This window comes from Camelina sativa, chromosome 7 (genome assembly GCF_000633955.1).
Source record: "Camelina sativa cultivar DH55 chromosome 7, Cs, whole genome shotgun sequence".
NCBI lineage: Eukaryota > Viridiplantae > Streptophyta > Magnoliopsida > Brassicales > Brassicaceae > Camelina > Camelina sativa.
The window spans coordinates 29144186-29157262 of NC_025691.1; the positions used below are offsets into that span (position 1 = coordinate 29144186).

The following is a 13077-nucleotide window of genomic DNA, read 5'->3' on the forward strand; positions in this document are numbered from 1 at the left end:
GTACCCCCCCCCCCTTCCCCTATATTTTTTTGTTTTTGTGTTGCTACTTTGTATATATTAGTGCGACACGATCCGATGTTGACATGTGTTTAAAAAATTATAATTTGTATACATTTGTACATAGTAATTTACATGTCTTTATCCGATTTTTTTTTTTAAAATTTCCTTAACCAAAAAATAAAATAATCAAAAACAAAATTTACATATGCTAATTTTTACGTGTGTTATTGGTCAATTAGATATGCTAATATATCGATAAATTGAGTTCATTTAGTATGAATATTAACAATTAAACATTGAAACATTTTCATTTAATTGTATAAAATGTATATTTATCATGGTACTATGGTTTTTCGTAAGTAAAACCCACAAAAGTAATGAGATTATATATATATAAAAATGCTGATATGAATGAATTTTTCATTTTTCTCATAAAGTTTATTTTTTTATTTTAGATATTTATCTCTTTATCATTTTACTGTTTCCATACTAATTTAATTTACATAATATATTTTTTTGGTCAAGATTATATATATGAACAATCCTATAACTGATAATAGTACCAGTACTGGTCGGTCCTCAAATTGGACATTTTTATCTTTCATATATGTGATCACAACGAACCATATACATTACGCGGGATCTTATATATGGTTGTTTTATATAAAGTTATAATGTATATAGTATTTATAAAAATGTGAAGAATATTAATATTGAAAACTTTTTACCGTATGATGATGATTTGAGTCAATTTCTACGACAGAAGCAATATCTCAGCTTGAAGAAATGGTGCCAGAGTTTCATCCCTTTAGATTTAAAGATCTGCCTGTGACAGCTTATGGATCTATGGAGAGATTAATGATCCTTTACGAGAATGTAAGCAATAGATCTCCATCTTCTGGCATAATACACAATTCTTCAAATTGCTTAGAGAGCTCATTCATATCAACTGCACAAGAGAACTGGAGAGTTCCCGTGTACCCGGTTGGTCCACTCCATATGACCAATCCCGCTACGTCATGTCCGAGTTTATTTGATGAAGAAAGAAACTGTCTCGAATGGCTTGAGAAGCAAGAAACAAACTCCGTGATATACATAAGCATGGGGAGTTTGGCGATGACACAAGAGATAGAGGCTTTGGAGATGGCCATAGGATTTGTTGAGAGTAATCAACCTTTCTTGTGGGTGATCCGACCAGGCTCGATAATCGGACAAGAATCCTTAGACTTCTTACCGGAACAATTTAGGCAAACGGTAACCGACGGGAGAGGTTTTGTAGTGCAATGGGCTCCACAGAAAGAGGTGTTAAGGCATAGAGCAGTGGGAGGGTTTTGGAACCATTGTGGATGGAACTCATGCCTGGAGAGCATAAGTAGTGGCGTACCAATGATTTGCATGCCATATTCTGGTGATCAGAAAGTGAACGCTCGACTTATGTCACATGTTTGGCAAACCGCGTTTGAGATCGAAGGTAAATTGGAAAGAGGAATTGTAGAGAGAGCTGTGAGGAGGCTCACTGTGGATCATGAAGGCGTAGAAATGAGAATGAGAGCCATTAGACTTAAGGAGGAGATTGAAGCTTCTGTCAGGATAGGAGGCTCTTCTCGCAGTTCTTTAAACAGTTTGGTCGACAGAATCATGTCATTAACATCATTACGATCGCCTCCAAGCCACAACATAAAATGAGAAAAAGACTCACAATTATTTGTATCATTAACGAAGTAGTTGATTGTGAAGATTACAGTTGATTGTGCTTGTCGTTAGAATGAAACCAATCTTGATTGGCTTTAAAGTAGATTTTTAAAAAAATCTAAAACCAAAAACAGCTTTAAAATCCATAGCCATTCAAGGTCAAAATTCAACTAAACCAGCAGGACATAAATAGAAACTATTAAAAAAAAAAAAATTGTAATAGATTTGTGATTTGTGATTTTGCCAAGAAAATAAGTTGGTATTTCACTAAAAGGGCAAAGTTATTTCATTGAAGGTATAAGAATAATTATTCAATATGAAAGTGAACGTAGCCTTCTCGATATCTCCTTTAATATATAAAATAATAGTAAAACATAATGTATATATATATATATATGTATATATTAATTTGAAAACAGAAATTACGAACAAATTATTGATAGATAGACTTAATTAAATAATAGTGCCATTCAAGTTGTTTTGTTGTAATGTTGAATTAAAAAAAAATCCTATAATGTTCAATACAAAATCGAGTAATTATATAACAAAAACTAAATTAATTTTTTAAAGATATATTAACTCAATCAAATGTGTATACTACTGATCCGTAAACCCTGGAACCAAAAAATGATAGCTCGACTTTAAAATGATCAGATTCATAAAATGATAAACTCAATAATAATAGCTAATGACGAGTCCTAGAAATATGGTTTATGAACCCTATTAGTCGTTTTGACATGGGATACGACTTATGCCTACTTTCTATTAATTTCATTCTATTTTTGTTGATACATATTTTGACAGGAAATATCATCTGCTCCTTTCAGAACTACAAATCTATTTTAAGGGAAGAAACAAATAGGAAAAAAAAACTAGGAGTTAGAACATCAATTTGCAACGTGTAAAATGAAGTAACAAGAGTTTTCCTGAAATAGATTAAGTTGACGGACACGGTGGTGAACCACTGAATTGTAACATCAATAATTAAAAAAGGTTTAACCAATCATTCTTCTATCGCTTCCTGCCACAGCTATATTTGCATCACACCATCGTTCTTAAGCTAAAAAAACCAAACCCTTTCAATCTCAATCTAATTTTTAACCTTCCCCTTTTTTTTCCTCTCCTCACAAATTACTCAATTTAAAATTGTAATCTTTTTGAGGAGAACGAGAAGGTGGTAGTACAATATTCCATAATGTTCGCGGAGGCGGATAGCATTCCTAGGGCAAAATATGGCAACATGATGCATTCTGATCCGAATCTTTCCTCCACCATGACCCAACAAACAGAGGAAGAGTATGGCATACGCAACAGCAGTGCATCTGCGGTTGGCACGGGCATGTATGATAGAATGAGTTGTGAAGGTTCACCAATGATGATGTCTCCTTGGAACCAAGCAACTCCATTTACTCAAACACAATGGTCTAGTGTTGAAGAAAATCTACCCCAAAATGGCCTTATTGGTTCCCTTGTTCGTGAAGAAGGTCATATTTATTCTTTAGCTGCCACCAAAGATCTTCTTTATACTGGTTCTGATAGCAAGAACATACGTGTGTGGAAGAATCTTAAGGAGTTTAGTGCATTCAAATGTAACAGTGGATTGGTAAAGGCCATTGTTATTTCAGGCGAGAAGATTTTCACAGGTCACCAAGACGGAAAGATTCGGGTTTGGAAAGTCTCCCCTAAGAACCAGAGCTTGCACAAACGCTCTGGAACGTTACCAACTTTGAAAGATATATTCAAGGCATCTCTCAAACCAAGAAACTATGTTGAGGTGAAGAAACACCGCACTGCTCTTTGGATCAAACACGCCGATGCTGTTTCATGTTTGAGCTTAAACGTTGAACAAGGGTTGTTGTATTCTGCTTCTTGGGACCGGACCATTAAGGTGTGGAGGATTTCTGATTCAAAATGTCTAGAATCGATCCCAGCTCACGATGATGCTGTAAACTCGGTGGTGTCAACAACGGAGGCGATTGTTTTCTCTGGATCAGCTGATGGGACAGTCAAGGCATGGAAGAGAGACCAACAAGGAAAACACACAAAACATACATTAATGCAAACACTAACAAAACAAGAGAGTGCAGTCACAGCTTTAGCTGTAAGCAAGAATGGTGCGGCTGTGTACTTTGGTTCGAGTGATGGTTTGGTCAATTTTTGGGAGAGGGAGAAGCAATTGAACTACGGTGGTGTTCTCAAGGGCCATAAGCTTGCTGTCCTTTGCCTAGAAGTGGCAGGAAGTCTTGTCTTTAGCGGATCAGCTGATAAGACAATATGTGTGTGGAAGAGAGATGGAAATATTCATACATGCCTTTCTGTACTAACAGGTCACACAGGTCCTGTAAAATGTTTGGCTGTAGAAGCAGATCGCGAAGCTTCAGAACGTTCAGACAAAAAATGGATTGTATATAGTGGAAGCTTGGATAAGTCAGTAAAAGTATGGGGAGTTTCAGAATCTTTCATTGACATGAACCAAATGGTTATGATGCAACAACAACATGTTATATCGCATTCTGAGGCTTTCATGTCTGATGGCAGTTTCTCTTCATCAGCTGGTGGAGCTAGCAGTCATCGACGACCCTAATCATGGTTTGTGATTTGGCCTTCAAAATACCAACTCTGTCTGAATTATTCATTTGTTTTACTGTTAATTTGAATGAAAAAGAAATAAAAAGAAAATTCTAGTTTTATGATGCAGTATTGTACAATATGGAGTTGAGTTTGAACTACTAATTTATTTTTTTGTTTATTATAAAGGTTTGTTGTACTTTTCTTATATTTGTGATGAAAACCTGTAACTTTTTCAAACTTGAAAATAATTATGATTGTTGTAAACTTAGATAGTAGTGCATGCATCTCGTAATAATTAAGTGCTTTCTTGCATATTTTATTGTTGTTAATCCCATAACAACATTCACTAATACTATGCTGTCCTGAAAATTAGAAGGAAAAATAAACTGAAATTAAAGACAAATTTAATAATCCCAAGAAACTAAAAAATATAGTATATACATAATATGTAAACATACATTTTAAATTATGTAAATAAATGAATTATTTTAAGAAAAGCTTAGTCTCGTAACTAAATTTTGAAAAAAAGAAGAGAGTAAATATGTGATAGCTTAGAAAATTTTCGTGTAACTTTACTTTATAATATGAAACATCTTCATAAATATGAAACAATCTTATAAAAGTTAATTTGTTTACAAAAGAAAAAACCAATAAAAAACTTTAACAATAAAATAAGTTGAACCAATGGTGGTGTTTTGAAGAAATTATATTGTTCCGAGACAATTATATGTTTATATAGAGGTGGATATTTACAAGGGTGAATTAGTCCAATAACCAAAACAAAAAAACTATAGTAGAAAATAACATTATATTTTAAAAAATTAGAAGATTAGAATAAGAGTAGTGTAAAATTACCAATTTAGTGTTTTTAGGTGGTGGAGGGCAATGGTGGTTGTTGGTTGGCGTGGGCGGACAGCAGCGGTTGTTGGTTGGCGTGGGCGGACAGCGGCGGTGGCCGGCAGTGGTGGCCAGTGGAGGTAGCCGGAGAAGTTGGTCGGAGGTGGCGGTCGGTGGTGGTTGCCGGAGTTCACCGGAAAAGTTCGCCGGAAAAAGAAAACTATACCCTAAAAGATTGTACATTGAGAACTCAAATGGTGATGGTGATAAAGAGGTGAAGGTGGTCGCCGGAGGTGGTTGCCAGCGGTGATGGCGGTGGCCGGTGGTTGGAGAGTGGTGGTGAGAGGATGGTGGTGGGGGCTGAAGATAGGGTGATGAAGGGGTAAAAATTGGCATTATACATATAGTATAAGGTATATAATTAATACATTGTGAGTGTAGTTAATTTGTAAATTATAGTTTTTTTTTGGTTATACAACCCAATTTCCCTATTTACAATCCTTTTTATTGTAGGATTAATAATTGACCGTATATTTTATTTAATTATGGTATCATATAATTGATTGAATAATTTTCTTGATTTTTTTCTATTTAAATCCTTTTTATTTTAAAATTAGAAACTTAAAAATTAGAATAAGTTTATATTTTATAATTTCTAGTTTTACTGAGAAAATACTAATTAGAATTATCTTAATATATTTTAAAAATAAAAATAAAATTGTTTAAACTTTTTGTTTATATACTTATTAAAAAAAAAAAGAGCCCAGGAAGAAAAAAAAAAAAAACAAATAGGTAAAGCGATGAGAAACGTGTGTTCACAGATATTTTGATAAAGAAGAAGTAAATCCATCTCTGGCCGTAATTGGCTGTGGCAGCCACACCCTCCTTATCCAAAATCTCCTCCTTCCTTAAAACTAAGCTTCACCTCTTTTGCTTCTCTTTTGCTTTTGAGTCGCTTCACTTCTCTTTGCATCCCTTCAAACTCATCCACAGGTATTTCAATATTCTCTCTCTATTCCTCAACTCCGATCATTACCCATTTCTTGAATCTTCCCTTTCTTTTTTATTTTAGCAAAAGGAATGGCGACAGCAGCAGCAGCACCAGCAGTGATCTCATGGACAAGATCGGGCATTGTGTCCAAATCCGGACAAACCCAGAAGAAAACTGAGATGAAAGTTTCTTACGTAACTGGACTGAATTCATATGGTGGTCTCAAGGCACAGAACAACAACAACAAGGTTGTCTCAATGGGATCACCACTCTGCACACAACAGTGCTTTGCTAATGTTGTGATGTCTCTCAAGGGAAAAAGAGGCAGTGGAGGAGCCTTATCCACCACATGTAACGCCGTGGGAGAGATTTTCAAGATTGCAGCAATCATGAATGCTCTTACTCTTGTCGGTGTTGCTGTTGGATTCGTTCTTCTTCGAATCGAGACCTCTGTTGAAGAAGCTGAAGCCGAGTAAATAGAGTCAATTTGCTCATTCTTATATATATAATTTTTGTTATTGATGTTGTCAAGCTTCGGTATAACTTGATGGGATACATGCATGTTACATTTGTTAATGAAGCTCTTTTCTTGGTAGATGTTATTGGGGAAGCCTCACTAATTAATAACTCTGCATCTACTGTTTTATCCATTGCTTCATATAATCTTGCTTTGTGAGGTAGCCATTTCAGCACTTTAATTGTTTACATAAGAGAGCATTGAGGATACAAATCGCAAGCTAGCAAAATCATCTTAACTCAATAGATAAAGTTGAACAATATGAAGGAGCATTGAGGATCAACCATCGAGCTCGGGTTATTGAAACATCATGTGTCCCTCAATTGATGAAGTATATAGAACAAACGTGGGATCCATACTTATTCAAACATAGCCAGCCTCTTTCTCATCGTGCAACCAAAATATGAAGGCATCCCTTTGGGTTTGGGACCACCATTGGTCTTGCCATGTTAAGTCCTCAGCGCAAAAGCCCTCCACAAAATCCCTCTGTGGTAACTGATGCATTCCTCCTAAGATGATCAACACTCTAAATAGTGTTGAGGATAGTCTTTGCAACCAAGAAACAAAGAGGATTCTAGGATCAAAGGATGTAAATTTATAGGTCACACAGAAGTTGCGGAAAGGCCTCTGAGATGATGATCTGACTAAAATGAGTTTTAGAATTAAAAATATAGATAGATGAGTCTCTAAAGAAATTACAAGAACTTATAAAGAACGGAAAAAGAAAAGAACAAACCTTGAAACAACTTAGAAGGTTGTTCTTGAAAATACAACGCGTTAAGTATAAAATTTGAAATTAAAAGATAACTTGATCGTGCTCCTTCTCTTCATGTTGGAAAAAGGGTCTTAGGCTTTTGGTTCAACAAATGGGCATCGGTGAAGTGAAACAGTTAACTCATTCAAAACTTTGTCAAGAAAACCTATTGGGACAAAAACTTAACAAGGGAAAAAAAGTATAACCATGACACTTTTCACATGTTTATACTTAAACAAAATAAATAAATAAAAAATAAATAAATAAATGACACTTTTCACATTTATCGAAATCTCTTAGCTTGAATCAAAACAAAAGTGGTTTGACAAGCTTCACCTCCATACATGTTGTCTTGATCACTTTGGCTCCATATTTGATTAAGCAATCCTCCAACAGTTTGGTTAAACTTAAACAACTTAAATATTGTAAACTTATTCTAAATTTTTTTAAACTCTAATGTTTTTATCATACTCTCATGCAGGCCCGACATGCATATGCACAGGGTCCTTTAAATTTAGAGTCCAAATCTTTTTAATTTTTTCTTTTACCTAGGAAAATGGTCCAATTTTTTTTTTTTACTCTGGGTCCATATAACTATTGAACCAAGGCCTACTTTTATGTCTATTTAATTGAACATCTGAATAAACACCACACCAATATCCTAGCTAGTCATATACATATGATGTTTGTCATCTCACACACCGTAGTTTATTCCACAAAAACCGATAATCGAAAAACGATCTTAGGTAGATTGTGCAGCCATATCGGCTAGAGACAATCATAAATTTACATCAATAACATCTAAGTACCACCTTAAAAGAATATGCATATCATTAGTTATATATTTGATGGAACTAGATGTTTTATGAAAAATATAAACTTCGCATACATACAACTTTGCTTAGATTTTACAAATTAAATTATCTTTGCTCACGACTAAGGCAAAAAACAAAAAACCCACCAACGGCAGGCCCAAGTCAATGCATTTCTTTCTTTTCTTTCTCCCAAAATATTGTGTAAAAACTAAAAATCAACGCACGAGTCCTAGACTTATATATACATAGGTGAGTCCTAACTCCTAAACTTAAATAGATAAATAGAGGATGCTAAGTCACTTCGTAGGTGGTGATTCAAAATCAAGTTCGCCATTGAAGTAGTCAGATATTGTCATCAAAGCACTAAACAAACGTGAAATGAGGATAAACTATTGATGGAATCATGGGAAAGCACACAAAATACAACATGACTACGTGAATATTATATTATTCGAACGTAGTTGATCATACTGATTTCGAGTATAATAATATCATCGAATATAGATTCAATTATAGTCGATGGTCTCCCAATGCCTCCAGGTTAAACCCTAGTTTTATTAAGTTATGGCTACCAAAGATATTTTTTTTCTAGGGAGAGCCAATCAGAAACCACAGAACTTACATAATGAACAACAACACTTGGCAAATTTAATATAAAATGCTTGAATTTGAGAAAATATAATTTGTTTTAAAGACATTGCAACACGAATATACCAAGATCAGAGGATTTTTAACAATTTAACTTGCTTCTAAAATGCTGAAGCACCCACTGCCCTAAAAAGGGAAGTCACAAGTGTACCCAGATAGAACACTTGCGATCCAAAAAGCCAAAACCAACACTTACTAAAAGATTCCAATTTCAAAATTCTTTAAAGAAATATCCTGAGTAAAAAGAAAAAGGTTTAAGGATTTGTTGACTCCCTTACCAGAGACTTCAAAAGACAAGATTTTATCCCATGTGATTGGTAAGAAGAGAATCGTGTTATCTTCCAAGATCTTGGAGAATGAATTGCCTTAATAAGGGAATCCTAACATATCATTACCATTGTTGTGAAGCATGGTACAATAGGTAGATCGATTGTGGGTTCTGATTTTTTTTTCTTTTTTTTCCCAACGGATTCTGATTGCTTCAATATGTGTTTACTTTGCACATATCTTTTTTTTTCTTTTCTTGATTACCTAGTTTTTTCCTATGTTTATTCCATATTCTCAATCGATTGCATCATACTTCTGATATTGTATTAAACTAACACCATATTCTCTTATATGTAGAAAAATACATGAATTTAATGGTGGTTATTTAAGATTTTGAAGGTCTATTCTAAATTGCTTTAGTTAACGAATATGCTGTTCTTTGTTCAACAACGAATATCTATCATAAGATATGTTTTTTCATTGACTATCTTTACTCCAAAATTAAATATGATTTATATATCTACATTTTATTAAAATTCTTATAGTTTATGCAATATTTAAAGTGTCCTACTAAAATTCTTTTTAGTTGATGCTTTTTATAGTATCTTATGGATTGGTTTGAAAGTAGCTTTTGATTTTTTTAAAAGCAATTATTCGTAAACCTAATTAATTTTAATGAAAGGAAAATGATAATAATTCAAATGAGGTCATAATAACATCACAAGACAATAAAAATAGTAATAAGAAGTAGACCAAGAAAACAAGAAATGCTAATAAAGACAACAAAAGGATGACAAAAAGAAACTTCAATATTCCTATTAATAATTACAAAGTACATTTCAAAAATAAACTATTAAAACTTACACCTAACGGAGAGTTAATACTTTATTCTTTCGAAGTTTGAACAAATATAAATATACTTTATTTACTCAAAAAAATAGAAATAAAAAACTCTGTTCCTTCTCGCACAAATTAAACAAGTGACTTTTTTTTATTTTATAGAGTACAAGTATTTATCTTATTAGTTCTCTCTAGTCTCGAGATTCGCTTTTTCTCCTGCTAACTTCTTTTTATCATCTTCTCTTTGTCGGTTTGATTTGGAAAACTTTCTGCAACTAAAAGATCCTAAAGTTTCATCTCAAAGATCCTTTCAAAAAGAAAAACCAATAAAAGAATGGTTGAAACTGGACACCATCAACATCCACCGGCACCGGCTGCAGCCGGTCATCTGCCGGTTCCATCCATGGCGGTTAACAGAGGACCAACTTGGGCGCCGGCTGAGCAACTTCATCATCTTCAATATTGCATCCACTCTAATCCTGCTTGGCGTTAGTCTCTCACTACTTTTTTGTTGGTTACTTTATTTTTGGATTCAGATGTTAAAAAAAAAAAATTTAAAAAATTTATTAGTATTTGTTTCAAAGTCAAAAGTTACATAAGAGGTTCACTTCTGTCTCTCTCCTTAACTGCTTTCTGTTGTGTCTTAATTTGTTTCCTAAAAGAATATTTTAGATCTCAGAATCTGATTCGAAGCTTTTATTTCCTCTGTTTTGACTTATATTTTAGCTTGTGTGTTGGGGCTAACTAATTAGCTTTTAAACTATTTATAAAATCTTGTATAACTGTTCATGAGACATACTAATTGATTAAGATTAAAGAAACGGTATGGTTATTATTACCTTTTTTTATTATGAAGTTATTGGTGAATCCAAAATGCTACAAGGAGCTGAGCTCCTAGAAGTTATTAGTGTGGGGTGTTATGTAAAATGAAATGGTACTAGTGTTTAATCATTACAAGAAATGCCATATTAAGGGATTTTATAACATGGAGATTCTATTATTGTTTCCTTTTAAGAACTACTTTTTGGTTTCATTTCCATTAACAATTAGGGTTTTGTTACAGATGAGACGGTTGTACTAGCTTTCCAGCAATACATCGTTATGCTCGGGACTACTGTCTTACTTGCCAACACACTTGTGCCACCAATGGGTGGAGATCCTGTATGTTGTGGTTTTGGTTTTTGATCCGCTTTATCGGAATGTTCTAAGGTATTTATTTTGTAACATACTGTTTGGTGTTTTGTCAGGGTGATAAAGCGCGGGTTATTCAGACTATATTGTTTATGTCTGGAATAAACACGTTGCTACAAACGCTTATAGGGACTAGGCTTCCAACGGTTATGGGAGTTTCGTTCGCATACGTTCTTCCTGTATTGTCTATCATCAGAGATTACAACAATGGTCAATTCGATTCTGAGAAACTGGTAAAAAGCTCGGTGTATACTTTCCACGCTACTTGTGCTTTTCGTTTTATTGTTTATTTACTTTGATATATATGCTGTTTTTGCTAACAGAGATTCCGGCATACGATGAGAACCGTACAAGGGTCCTTAATCATTTCTTCATTCGTAAACATCATAATTGGATATGGTCAGGCATGGGGGAACTTGATAAGGTTATATATAAATTCAATACAAGATTGCTGGTCCACAAGATGATGGAAATTTTTTTAAAAAAATCTAATGATCTTGGTTTTATTCAATGCAGAATCTTTACTCCCATCATTGTTGTGCCAGTTGTTTCTGTTGTGAGCCTTGGCCTGTTTCTTAGAGGCTTCCCATTGGTAACAGTTTCAGCTCAGCTTTAACAACTTAAAGATCTTTTTTTCTTTTCTTTTTCTAGTAGATCATTAATGTGATATTTTTGGACTTTTTAACAGCTTGCGAACTGTGTGGAGATCGGTCTACCAATGCTGATTCTGTTGATCATCTCGCAGCAAGTCGGGCTCCTTTGCGCTATATATATATATGATTGTGATTGTTAAGATATATGATATTGAGAATCTTGTTGTCCATCTTGCAGTATGTTAAACACTTCATCCCGAGGATTTCTATGATACTTGAAAGATATGCTTTACTTGTTTGCTTGGCTATCATATGGGCTTTTGCTGCTATCCTTACTGTTTCTGGAGCTTATAACAATGTTCCGGTTGCGACAAAACAAAGTTGCCGCACGGACCGTGCCTTTCTTATCTCCTCAGCTCCCTGGTAGGTTGATTTACTATTTATCCTTAGATTCTTCTTCTCTTCTCGTCTAAGGTCTAAATATCTGTCTGAAACTCATTTTGCAGGATCAGAGTCCCATATCCGTTCCAGTGGGGGACTCCCATCTTCAGAGCGAGTCATGTTTTTGGAATGTTTGGTTCTGCGATTGTCGCTTCTGCGGAGGTAGTTTCTTAAAGATTGTTACATATATTTCATCTTGTTACAGGCTTTAAGTTATGTATATCCCAATTTCTTTTTAGTCTACCGGAGTATTTTTCGCTGCATCTAGACTAGCAGGAGCAACAGCGCCTCCAGCACATGTCGTCTCTCGTAGTGTCGGGCTGCAGGTTTTATTCTCACACGCTAAGAAAGTCTTAAATCTTTTCATTTTCTATCCTCTCTTTTTGTTCTGAGTATTTTCCTTATAGGGTATCGGTGTGCTCCTTCAAGGAATATTTGGTTCCATTACTGGCAATACTGCGTCTGTGTAAGTTCTAAAATACATCTCCTCGCTATATGTTGTACAAAGGAAGTATGATTCATCTTGATCATATATACAGGGAAAATGTTGGTCTTCTTGGCCTTACACGGATAGGGAGTCGAAGAGTGGTGCAGGTTTCAACGGGTTTCATGATATTTTTCTCCATATTTGGTTTGTCTTTCACTCCCCAATCAGTCATCTTGACTAGGGTTCTCTTTATAGAAAGTAGCCATTTTGGACATAAAGATTTGTGTGTTTTCAATGATCGTCAGGAAAATTTGGCGCCTTCTTTGCTTCTATACCGCCTCCAATCTTTGGAGGCATATACTGTGTACTACTTGGAATTGTTGGTGAGTCATGTTGTATATGAATCTACACTTGCTAATTTCTAGCAAAAGTGAGGGCTACTACTACTAATACTATTGTTATGTGACTGGTCCAGTTGCGGTTGGAATATCTT

At 34.5% G+C, this 13077-nt stretch overlaps 3 protein-coding genes and 1 pseudogene across 3 annotated transcripts in view; all 4 read left to right on the forward strand.

Annotated features, from left to right (window-relative positions):
* Positions 1-1748, forward strand: part of LOC104703177 (UDP-glycosyltransferase 76D1-like) — a 2233-nt gene extending 485 nt beyond the window's left edge. Inside the window, exon 2 of the mRNA XM_010419139.1 lies at positions 764-1748. Coding sequence (XP_010417441.1) covers positions 764-1686 — 923 coding nt within the window. The 3' untranslated portion in view covers positions 1687-1748. The remainder of the gene's footprint in view (positions 1-763) is intronic.
* LOC104703178 (uncharacterized WD repeat-containing protein alr3466-like) lies at positions 2776-4479 on the forward strand. The gene has a single exon (XM_010419140.1). The coding sequence runs from the start codon at positions 2888-2890 to the stop codon at positions 4274-4276; it is 1389 nt and encodes a 462-aa protein (XP_010417442.1). The 5' UTR covers positions 2776-2887; the 3' UTR covers positions 4277-4479.
* LOC104703179 lies at positions 5947-6693 on the forward strand. Its single transcript, XM_010419141.1, has 2 exons — positions 5947-6093; positions 6173-6693. The coding sequence occupies exon 2, from the start codon at positions 6181-6183 to the stop codon at positions 6565-6567; it is 387 nt and encodes a 128-aa protein (XP_010417443.1). The 5' UTR covers positions 5947-6093; positions 6173-6180; the 3' UTR covers positions 6568-6693.
* Positions 10267-12825, forward strand: LOC104703181 (annotated as a pseudogene).